General features: G+C 36.5%; 1 protein-coding gene across 1 annotated transcript; it reads left to right on the top strand.

Annotated features, from left to right (window-relative positions):
• Positions 1-6,721: 6,721 nt before the first annotated feature.
• Positions 6,722-10,197, top strand: otc (ornithine transcarbamylase). The gene is given in 8 exon segments (XM_051709643.1): positions 6,722-6,767; positions 6,770-6,790; positions 7,496-7,632; positions 7,739-7,817; positions 7,963-8,053; positions 8,741-8,892; positions 9,287-9,411; positions 9,622-10,197. Coding segments are annotated over 8 exon segments (840 nt in total). The 3' UTR covers positions 9,811-10,197.
• The last annotated feature ends 2,869 nt before the right edge of the window (positions 10,198-13,066 follow it).

Raw genomic sequence — 13,066 nt, 5'->3', positions numbered from 1 at the left:
GTGTTTTTGCTTGCTTTGGTGTAAATGCACCAGCGTTTTCCTCTGTGTCAACATCATTCTTTCCTTTCCATTTTTCAGGTGTTTTTCGGATTTTAGCTGGAATTTTGAATGGTGTCAAGTTTCCCTGTTCTTGTATTTTGATCAATGTTGATCTGACCTCTTGAGACTTTCCAAGGGAGGGTTTGATGTCTCTTTGAGCATCTATGTAAGGTGTTGATTCAACTTATTCAACTTCAGAGAGGCAGCACATCTTGAACTTTGATAGGTGGCTTTACCCTTTTTATAGCTTTTACTGGACTACCAACCTCTTTGACTTTAGAAGGGGATTTCACCTCTTGAACTTTTGTAGGGTTTGTTCTAACTTGTTCAGTTTGCTCTGGATCAGACTTGGTCTCTCTTTGATCTAGTGGCAGAGAACTTGTGTCTTGAATTTTAACTGGACTTGACTTTACGTGTTGTTTAATCTTCCCAAGAGTAGTGGCTTTTTGATCTTTAACTTTTGTGGAACCCATGTCTTTTGCAATTAGTGTTGGGTGTTTCATTGCTTCCCTCCCTGTCTTTAGCTAACATTCTATCTGGAGATGATTTGACCACTACAGGTTGATATTTAGATTCAAAAATTTTAAAAAAATGTGTTTACTCTGGATAGTTTATTTTATTTATTTATTTATTTATTATTATTATTTTATGTTTTGGATTTCATTTCGCTTTGTGATGCTGTAGTAACAGAAGGACGTTCTTTCGTCATGGTATTCTCTGTATGTCCTGACTTGAGTGTCCTGCATTTTTGATTGCTTGGAGGTAGAGATTCTGTCAGTGATGGATGGGAAACATAACCAGTCTGTAGTTTAGTGGGCGGAGTCTGTCGAGGTGCATTTTCTATTGAAGACAGTCTTGCCATCTCTTTTTTTATTCTGTTTCTGTCAATTCAGGCATTACATCCCTCAACTGATCAGTTCTCAGTTTTATATATATATATAATTCTGTCTTGAGAAAAATGACACAGATTTTCCTTACCTTGTCTGACATGCTGTATTCAGCTGTTCCAACACTGTGGATGTACTTTGCACTATTACTGACAGGTGTGACTGTATTCACAAGAAGGGCAATTGGTCAGTATTTACAATTTACTGTATGTTTTGGTTAGTGTTTGAAACTGTTTTTGGATCATTAGAGTGATTAAATTTAACGATTAAATGATTGTGGTAAGATCAGGGATCATGAATGGCAAGACAGATAATGTAGATGTGGTTGTAATGATTAACATAGCAACATTAAAATATTTAGATGGTGGTGTCCTGACTGGGCTTCTCCTGACATCATATTTGGCAGGTAATATTTCTTCAGAAGCATCTGTTTTGAAGCATTTAGGAGTGTCAGTTAAAGATCTGGGTTTTAGGATGTTGCCTGTCAGGGCTTTTGCAGGAAAACTAGTTGTAAGTGGAGGAAGATTAAGAAATTCTGGGCCAAACTGTGGAGATGAGCTCTCCTGAAACACACACACAAACATATACATGCAAATTGAGGCATGCTGTACATAAGAATCAACAATCAACCACTAAAACATTATTTCCTGCTATTTTGATTCTGTGTAAGTGATCTGTAACAGCCAATCAAAACTGCTCATTATCGCACTGTAGCTCTATGTTACTGCGTCCCCCTTCAGAGGACATTTTGAAGGGTTCTGCAATTAGTTTTTATTATTAGAGTGACAGAAAATCCAATCAAATTTATTGTTTTCACCTTGGGTTTGGCTGTCAGCAGTCTGCATCTTCACAGCTCAGTGGAGAAGGGGTTATGCATAAAACGTTAAATCTGCAAAGTTTCCCTCCCTACAGTCGCATTTGCATCTCTACCTGAGGCAGTGGGACATGTCCCAGCTACAGACAGAGCAAGCAGTCTTTAAGTCCTTTTGAGGATTTTACGGGGACGAACCTGAAAGACATTATTTTCTAAATGACAACTAAATGACAACTTTTATTGCCCAGTCAAAAAAAAATATTTTTTTTTATTCATGATTGCCGTGTCAACGTCCTCCGTTAAGTGCAGCATCCAAATAAAAAGTTATTAAAGAATTACAACAGAAGTGAAACTGAAAATAGGCCTAAGGAGACTGTGATAGAATATTATCTGTATATATACTCCTTGAGATGTGGCTTCTGCGCCCCAATTGCAGTGTAAAGACAAAGAACACAAGGACTCTAACACCTATGACTTTTTTTGGTTTAACTTAAGCAGTAAGTTTCTTACTCTCTGTCTCCTTCTGGTGCGTTGATAGACTCCAATGGTGAAAGACTGGAAGAAATGCAGGGACAAATGCAGGCTGTGAGATCAGAGCAGGTACTGGGTCTGAAATGTGCTCTAATGGTTGCCCCTTCAACACTGAGTTATAACATCTGTCCAGGTAAGAGTAGGCAACATCTTCATCCTCTAAACAAACTTCCTCACTTTCCTGTTGCCTTGGCCGTGCAAACACCAGTGTGTAACTGGAACCACATGCCACCTAGAGCGCACATACACACATACATTGATCACACCACACAATAACCACAAAATTACACCATGTAATTTTTCATGTGACAGTCCAGTGATTTTCTTAGTTTGAGACACATAAGAAAACATGAATGTGACGAGGAGGAGGGCGTGGCCGGGCCGTGATGGAGCATGGCCGGCGCTGATCAGCTTTCAGTAATCTATAAAAATATAGATTTAACTACTGGAGTAATATGGATTACTTTTATGCTGCCTATATGTGCTTTTTGGACCTTCAAAGTTCTGGCCACCATTCACTTGCTTTGTATGGACCTACAGAGCTGAGATATTCTTCTAAAAATCTTAATTTGTGTTATGCAGAAGAAAGAAAGTCGTACACATCTTGGATGGCATGAGGGTGAGTAAATGATGAGAGAATTTTCATTTTTGGGTGAACTACGCCTTTGAAGGTTTTCTTTCCATATTTCACCTGCTATTATTTTGTCAAGGTCAACTAAGCTCAGTGTTTTTGTTTCATATATATTTTCAGGTAATTGTAAAGAAATTGTTTGGGAATTTAAGATCAAATTTTAGGTCCAATTAGATGCTATCAACATCAGAAAATCAAAATGACCACTGCAAATACTACATGTGTGATATGTAAAATAATGATATATTTTTTAACACCATCAGTGTCAACTGTCTGACGTTGATGACAATTCAATAGATAGAGCTGACAATTAGTTTGACAAAGCTGAATGCTAGTTTTGTCAATATTAATAAATTATAATCAGTATTTTACATGACAGTGCAAATTAACAGTTTTATTAAAATTATAATGAATAATTTAAGTCATTTTTTCATGTTAAAGCAAAATGGAAGACAAATCTTGGAATCTGTTGCATATGTAATAAATGTTACCTGTGAGCACAGCAGAGGTGTGGCCATCAGCAGAGAGCAATTTGATTGGAGCATAGTCACAGAAAGAGTGGAGCCACTGGAAAGAGATGCTGTCATTACAGTGACCCAGTCCCAACTGTCCATCACTGTTTCCTCCAGCCACAAACCTCCCCTCCTGCTGAAGACACCCCCGCAGACACCTTCACTTCATCTCTTCATCTCAGTCAGACATTATTCTCTATCAGATGTCTAGAATATATATTTACAGCAGCATGAAAGGTTGACTGTGATTGCAAACCTTTAGTTACAGGTGCTCACAAGTGTGAGATCAGTCCCACAGGACACAAACTGAATTCTCTCCCCTTTAAGAGCTGTGGATGAATATTAAACGTGTGCAATAAATGCAAAAACAGCATACAACTTGGAAGATAGTAAGCACAGGTAGGTATGCGCCACTTTCTGTCTCACCTTTGTAGGGCTTTACTGGTTGTTTAGATCAGTGTTACTATCAGAAATAATTAATAATTATTTCTGTAGTTATTAATCAATATTTAAATTAATTAATTGGATCTAACTCATTAAAACCTCATATGGGGCTCCAGTAAATGTAGTGTGCTACGTTTAGGAGAAAGTTTGGTTATTAGCAATAATTAATAATTATCAAAAATAATTATTAATTATTAAAATCAATAGAACACTGATGAGAATCAATGTAGCTTTTTAATCCTTTAAAAAAAGCAACACTTATCAAAGATAATCGTTAATTGTTAACATCGATGAAACATTAATTAAAATTAACACTAGCTTATTGATCATTCAAATTCAACAATCATCAAAGATAATTATCAATTATCAAAAATCAATAGAATATTAATAAGGATTAACATTGACGGGGCACCACCCTGGAATCAGGGACTAATAACCAAATAGTAAAACAGTCTCAATATTAGATTGTTTTCTTAGGAAAATCGACATCCGAAGAATATTGATTTTCGGGAAAAAACAATGAATGAAGGTTTGAATCCGAGCACTGACATCCCGTCAGCATGACTCAGGCGTATGCAAAACCAAAACAAACCAAAACACTTCTCTTTGTAATATAAACAAAAGTTTATTTATGCAGTAATATCAATTAATAATTAATACAATGCAGTCAATAAACTTCCGACTTACAACTACAAACTAAACAGTGATATGATTAGATATGGAAATGAAAATAATCCTATAACACATAAGGTGTGTGTGTGACAGTGTGTGTGTGTGTGTGTGTGTGTGTGTGTGTGTGTGTGTGTGTGTCAGTGTGGTTATTGACAGAGAGAGAGAGAGATTATTAAGTGACAGCCCGAAAGCTGATTTCGTGATAGCTGGAGAGAAAGCAGCTGTGCTCATCACTCAGAGACGCGGTTTTACGAGCGGGGCTCGTAAAAGTCCTGCGTTATTTGACTCTAATGGATGAACTCAGTTTCTGTCTCACCCGCGATGGCGAAAATGCACAACAATCCAATTTGGTTGGACCACAATACTGCAAAACAAATTTGTGATAATTAATACCCTGAGTATTAATAATGAACGGACATGGCGGTCCATAAACTGTACAAGCAAAAACCTTGAAACACAAGAATAACACACTATAATACTCTATCTCTGCCCAGACATAACCTCTTACTTGAATCGCATGAGGACACAGGTAGAATGTGTTTTCCTCCGTCCTTTAACTTTGACCCGGTTCCTTGAGGCTCGGGTGATGACGGGAGGCCGTTTCCTCGCTCTGTCGGCGGGCGGTACGGCTGTTGATTGTCGGCGGGTGGTACGGCTGTTGATTCTCGGCGGGCTGGCGGAGAACTCAGAAATGTCGACTTGATTGAAGATGGTAGAGAAATCTTTAATCTCTTCACTTCTGTAAGCCAACGGATGAAGATGCGAATTGCTCAGCGGTCTTCTTCGGATCCGTTAGAGTGTTCAGTTGAACACAGAGTAATCTCAACTCGTCCAGCAAGATGGAGATTGTATGGCTACAGTTTCAAGTCAGATATTACTTCCTTATGCCACGAGGCTGCACCGAGAGCAGCAAAAAGCTACGGTGAACTAAGTCACTGGAAGCGAATTCTGGAAGCATTTCAGAATTATTTGAACTCCTGATGATGTCATGTTTGAGGGACGTTCTGTTGTGTGCCTCATCCAATAGGAGTTGAGAATTCGATCCTTTAGTGAGCAAGGCTCCATGGATTTGTAGTCTGTTTTGGACTCCCTTTGTTTGATTTTGGCGCGATTTAAAGTAGAATTTACGACATGGAATGTGTGGGGGCTGAGTTAGGTTTTACGACTGTTAGGCCTGCCTTTGTCTTCTATCTGAATACATGAGGCCCATCACCTTTCACACAGTTCGGTTTAGTCACTGGTCCTTTGCTTGCTAGACCAAGCTGACCTCTGCTATTACTTCAAAACAAACAAACAGCCCTGATCTGAAAATAGATAATAAGAGCCATTGCAAAATATAGCTGTGTAGTTACACAATTTTGAGCATATAGAGAGGTTGCAATCTGTTACAAAGGCCGAGTGTGACTGTCCACAAGAGATGTGCACAGGTATGTAATTCTTCACCCACAACCTGCTGGGCACATTGCCTGCTATTGTACTCTTTCCAAAGGTAAATACAGCACCTGTGGCTGCAATAAGAAAACATTTAAGTTCAGTAAAAAAGAAACTTTACATACTGGTTTAGTGAAATTCCCTTACAAACATGGCAAAGAGCAAACCTCCATACACTTAGCAAAACAGCCCATTTAAATCCCTAGCTTCCAGATTCCCAGAATAGCATGTGTGGTTAATGCTCTCAAAGCATGATTATGGTGTCACAGACAGAAAGTCCTACAATGCTCAGACAGACAGATAAATAAACTGGTATTTCTGTCTCTGTTTCCCCTGTCATCACCTCCTACACCTGACGACATTCCTGAACTGACATTCTGTCAGCTTCTGCCTGCTGAAGACTGTTTCAAGCGAACCAGTAGTAAACTTTACCCTGGCAACCAATGCAAAAAAAGTTTATTCTTTGTTATAACTGTTCAGTTATTGCAGTTAATTACTTGATGCATTTAAGAAAATAAAGATACATAAAGGTTTATGTAATTGCAAGAGAGAGTGAGAGAGCATCTTGTCATGGTCAGTGAAAGTGGTAGGGGTGAGCACGAGCACTGTTACATGCCACGCCAATGTCTTTAGCCCATCCCCATTACTGTCCCTTTAGCCATGCCCCTCCCACTGCATGACAGAGAGTTTGTGGAATAGATGGGAGTCTTGATTTGGTTGTGCCAGCTCTGTGTTTAAAATATATATTTATGTCATTAAAATGTTTGCTTTTAAAAACAGAATATACAATGGTCTGAAATGTGCAAAAATTGCCAAAGCAGGAATTTTGGTTCGCAAGGTGTGCCATAAAAATGCCAAACATGGTCTGTTTTGTGAATTTTTGTATAACATATTACAGTAATTTACATTAATAATAATAACAACATTATTAAATTACATAATGCTTAACAGATACAAGTACATACATTTAGATTGTTATGAATGTCATGAAGTTTGATTCATGTTTTCATATAGGCTATATTCTTAATATATATGAACTAGGCGACTGATCTGGTAAGCATTATATAATGTTTGTTAATTATAAATGAAAGTGTAGTTGACTGATAACATGTACATGATCTTTTTTACATCAAGGTTTTTTTAACATGCATTTTTGAGAGAGGGGATGTGTATCATTTTAGTTTCTGTGACAATTTCTTTTTTTCTTACCATTTTAATAATCTTTTAAACTTTTTGCAGTTTTTATAAATAGCTCTGCTGTATGACAAATGCATTTTTAAAAGTACAAATATTCTTGATTGTCTCTTAATTAATGAGGTCATACAACCAGCATACATGCATATTATTCAGAAATTAAAAACATGTTGTTTGTTTTAGGAACAGATGTAATTGCATATCATGTCAACTGCAACAATTATTATTAAGTGTAAAATAGTATTGCATTCTTCTGTATTATTTTCATATGGTTCTCCATTTGTTAACAAAAGCAGCACAATGACTCTGTATGTAATGTGCATATTTTATGTCCATAGAGTAGGAAATTCATCTTTGGGCACTGTTAACCTGCAGGGCCGCAGCTTCCTAACGTTAAAGGATTTTAATGCAGAGGAAATTAAACACATCCTGTGGATATCTGCTGACCTGAAACATCGAATAAAGCACAGGGGAGAGGTACTGCAAAGCATACTGTAGTTACTGAAGTCATTCATTAGAAATTGTATCCAGGTCAATAGATATTTTAAACAATGTTTATTTGATTTATGCTTTTTTTATACAGTATCTCCAATTACTTCAAGGCAAATCTATTGCCATGATATTTGAAAAGAGAAGCACTAGGACTCGCATATCCACCAAAACAGATGCTATTCAGAGTTTGAGCTTGTAAAAGGGCTTAAATGTATCATTGTGGTCCCTGAACAAAATGAATGAATGGGAACTGGTACCAAACAAAAGATCTGACAGTCTCTGTCTTTCTTTCTCTCTCTCTCTCTCAACACTAACCAGGGTTCTCTTTGTTGGGTGGCCATCCATATTTTCTCACACCCCAGGATATTCATCTAGGAGTCAATGAGAGCATCACTGACACAGCCAGGTTTGAACTTAATTAACATTGTTTTTATAATGATAATATGAGCTAATCATATTTTCTATCGCCTTTTCCTAAAACTAACTCTTACAAATAAGTTTTTGCATGTGCAAATGTACCCATTTACAGACCTTTTTGCATTTATATATTCTAACTAAGACATTCTAGCTGTTTTTTATGTCATTTTCCTTGTGGAGGCCGTTGGCTGGTCCCCACAATGTAGATTTCAGGTATTACTATCCTTTGGGACTGTTAGTCCTCAAAATGTAGGCAAAAACTGACCCACACACACAAACCCACAGCTTTTTAAAGGGAAAGTTCATGCAAAAATGAAAATTTGCTCACCCTCATGCCATCCCAGATGTGTATGACTTTCTTTATTCTGCAGAACACAAACAAAGATTTTTAGAAGAACATTTCAGCTCTACATGTCCTTCAAAATTTTGAAGCTCCAAAAAACACAAAGACAGCATAATAATGGTTAAATCTATATCTTCAGAAGTTATATGATTTGTTTGTGTTCTGCAGAAGAAAGAAAGACATACATATCTGGGATGGCAAGAGTTAATAATGAGAGAAATTTAATTTTTGGGTGAACTATTCCTTTAACACTGCATAGGTTGAATACAGAGAGATGATCTATGTGGGCTTTACATAATAAGAAATATTGGTATGGGGGTGTGTGTATGGCAGGGTGCTTTCTGGTTTGGCAGATATTGTGTTAGCTCGGGTGTATAGTTACTCAACTCTGGAGCAACTGGATAAAGATGCTTCAATACCAATTATCAATGGCCTGTCTGCACTCTACCACCCTATACAGATTCTTGCTGACCTACTCACACTACAGTTAGGCTACTTACACACTGACACATACATTTGCAGCAACAGACCTTATTCACAGTAGCACCCTCTTTGATTTTTGTCGGGAATGACAATGAGGATGTGAGGGATAGACTTACAGTCTCTTCAATGGCATCTACTGTAGAAGGCTCCTAGATCACATCTAATTTTCAACACCTCATGTTGTCTGGAGTTTTTTCTACTGACATTTCTTGGAAAGATATTTTTTCAAAGTTTCATCAGCGGACCAATCCACATACACTTTAAACAACTGTACAACCCATTGAAGAGACTGTACATTTATCCCTCACAGCCTCATTGTCATTCCTGTCAAAAATCAAAGATGGCGCTGATGTCTATAAGGTCAATACATACTCATGTGTTCTTTTTCTCTCTTAAAGGAGCACTATGGCTCACTAAAAGGCCTCACTGTGGCTTGGATAGGTGATGAAAACAACTTTCTTCACTCCTTCATGATGTCATTGGCCAAACTAGGTGTCAATCTAAAAGTGGCCACACCCAAAGTCTGCCCCTTTCAAAACTGTGTATTGATAACAGCAATGTGACTTGAGCTTCGGATGAATATATAATCATATCAACTTCTGTATAAATGCCCTTATTAGTGGTTCTAAGGCATAAGGTAAGCACCACTCTCCAGAAAATGTAAAAGTCTAGTTCTGAAATTTTGTTGGCCTACATTTTATTTAAATTATTATGTGTTCTCTTATCTTCAGGGTTATGAGCCAGATGTTAACGTCACTCAAGAGGCTCAGCGTCTGTCTAAACAAGTAGGGAATGAGAAGCAGTGGCGGTTCCTCCCGGACCCAGTGGAGGCAGCATGGGACAGTAGTGTGCTGGTTACAGACACCTGGCTGAGCATGCATTATTTTATTTTTTTTCCCACCCGTATTCCGGTGTCATGATAAATTGAGTTCGCCCGGTAAATCGCGGCCCCATAGGGGTAGCCATTTGTAATGCCTGAGAAAAAACCTGTCTAGACATTGAAGTCTAGGCTAACTGAAAAACACAAACAACGACACATCTTTAATTTCACAATCTATAACTTCAGTTATATACTATTATGTGTAACTTATGGTTTAAAAGTCATTAATAAAAGTCAAATGTCGTAATCACAAAGTTATATCGACATACATCATAAAGTGATTTTAAAGGATTTCTTCACAGGCAGTGAATATAGTACCCATTAATTGGTCCCTCAGCCAATGGAATTGCCGTGACGTCAGAGGGAGACCAGGCGTCTATATGTCACCAGATTGATGACGCCTTCTGATTGGATGGTTATGTGTGATTCTAACTTCTGACACTTTGCCATTCCGACAGTAGAATTTTTATTAATAGTAAATGGCTGAATAAATGTAGCCTACTGGAAAGTAAATAATTAGTTATATATGACATCACTTTGTCCTGAACAATAAAGAGTGATATGAATGAGTTTTATTTTTATTTTTATTTTTTATGACAAACCGATTTTGCCTGGCTCCAACATTTATGGTTTCACTGTATGCCAAATATAAGAATAAGAAAATATCAAGGTAACCATTACTTCCCATAAGAGAATATGTATTTTTTTTTTTATTTTTTTATTTTTTTTTTTTGTAATTAACTATTTCAGACTTTTCTGAGAATGCTGTGGAAAAGAAACTGATCAGATAAGCACATAGCCACCCTTAGAACTGAAAATATTGTGAGGTCATTTTATTCAATTTAAAGCAGAACTTGAATTGAACTCTTGATTGAATAATATATACATTCAATTCAAATACTTGATTTCTGAATGAAACCACGTATTGACATGTCAAGACATATGATAATTACTCATTTTGTGATACAGAAAGCACATTTATAGATGATCGTAATCTACTGTTATGTTGCTTTGACAAGATTTTTTCCAGATATTTTAAAATTTGAGTTCAGGAATTTGTGGCTTGTAGTCTGTCAGGATGCACACCATCAAACCCTGGAGGGGAAAAAATAGAAACCATTACTAAACAAAGATAAATTGGCAACACTTTAAAATAAGGTTCCATTTGTTAACATGAGTTAAAAATGTTAGTTAATATGAACTAACAATGAACAATATTTTACAGCATTTATTAATGTTGGTTAATGTTAATTTAAAAATATACTAATACATTTAAAATCAAAAGTTGTATATGTTAACATTAGTTAATGCACTATGAACTAACATGAACTTACAATAAACAATTGTATTTTAACAATGAACAATTGTATTTTTATCAACTAACATTAACAAAGATTAATAAATGCTGTACAAAATATATTGTTCATTGTTAGTTAACTAATGTTAACGAATGGAACCTTATTTTAAAGTGTTGCCAATTTATCTTTGTTTAGTAATGGTTTCTATTTTTTCCCCTCCAGGGTTTGATGCTGTGCATCCTGACAGACTACAAGCCACAAATTCCTGAACTCAAATTTTAAAATATCTGGAAAAAATAATGTCAAAGCAACATAACAGTAGATTACGGTCATCTATAAATGTGCTTTCTGTATCACAAAATGAGTAATTATCATATGTCTTGACATGTCAATAGGTGGTTTCATTCAGAAATCAAGTATTTGAATTGAATGTGTTAAAACTCTTTTTCACAAAATTCATTATTCAAGTGCACAGGTAGTCCAAAGCCTGTATATTACCTATAGAGAGTGCTATGACATTGTGAGATTATGGTTCAAGTATCTATGTATTTTGTATTACAGTATTAGTAAATTTTTATGTTCTTATTTTTTCTCCAAATTCCAAGGGATTGGAAGGACACTGCAATTGCATAGCTTTTCAGAGCAAAGAAAGGGTCACAAAATGCACTCATGAAATTAATGATCCACATTTTTGTGTCTCTAAGGTTTTCTGTTTAATTATGCGATGTGGCATTTATGCCACCTCAAATCACTTAGAAACATTTGACATAACAAATAAACTCCTCTAAGGTCTTCTCACACATAACTAACCCTGCACAAAAAAAAAAAAAAAAAAACAAGCAGTGCACCATAATTTAGAACGATTGGCAGTGTGTGGGCATGCGATTTCAAATCTAGTTTCATGTTGTGGCTACTGATATTATCATAATATCAGAATGTGTGTGTTTTAGCATGAATGTGGGGTCACTGTGCATGCTTTTGTCTTTTAGTTTCACTGTCACCTTTCAATGCCTGACTGCTGCTGCCCTGTAATCAGTATCAGATCAAGGTCTGTTTAGACTGAAATGCATGACAGTCAAACATTTAAGATGGGGAGGGTGGTAAGAAAGTTTAGAAAATGAGTGAAACTATCAACAATGAAGCTAAGTAAAGACACACTACAAAAAACAAAAAAAAAGAGGCAGTGTTATATCACAAAGAATGTGTGGTTCACAGGGTGAGGCAGAGAAGGGCCGAGAACAAGGAAGGTGGTGAGGCAGAAAAACCGGTTGTTCTGAGACATTCTAGTCATTCCAAAAGCTTCTCAACTTCCCTTTCTATGCCTTAGCGCATGTACAGTTATTTAAACTGAAACCTCACTCTGATCTTATCTTATCTAGACACGGATTGACCCCTTAGTTGTTACCTTAATAGCCCGGTGTGTGCATGTTTTAGTTTGTGCAAGTAATGTATTGATATCTTGACATTCAAAACAGAAAGACAAGAAATTATACCTTGTGAATCCAAAAGAATATCTGTGTATGTGCAAAACAGAAACTTTTTGAACTATCAGATAGTAGGTCATTTTCACCCTAACTGTTTAAAATTTGCACATGAATACTGATTTGGGTCCTCTTGTGTTCATTTCTTAAACTGGACAACAAACTAATCACTCCTGTGCATTCAGATTAATTCTACAATCCAGAAAGGACAGTTTCAGGCCATTTTACGTAAGCACTTTAAAAGTTTTGAAGGAAAAGAAAAAGAGACTAAAACATGTCCTCAAAACTAATTTTAAGGCAAAGAAGGAGAACTTGTCATGCTATAAAGCATTAATAAAAAAAACAAATGAAATGTTTTAGTGGTTTGGCAAATGATCCACTTTGAAAGACCAGACTACTGAGGTTATGAAAGTATATTCATAGGCTACATTGTCCAAATAGACATTCTTGCCTATGTGGCATCCGACATAAGCATTATATTAATAACTTAGAAAACACAGCTTTTGGCCTCATTTGA

This window comes from Myxocyprinus asiaticus, chromosome 10 (assembly GCF_019703515.2).
Source record: "Myxocyprinus asiaticus isolate MX2 ecotype Aquarium Trade chromosome 10, UBuf_Myxa_2, whole genome shotgun sequence".
Classification (NCBI taxonomy): Eukaryota; Metazoa; Chordata; class Actinopteri; order Cypriniformes; family Catostomidae; genus Myxocyprinus; species Myxocyprinus asiaticus.
Note: the sequence above shows the minus strand (reverse complement) of the source record. Positions and strands in the feature narration are given on the sequence as shown.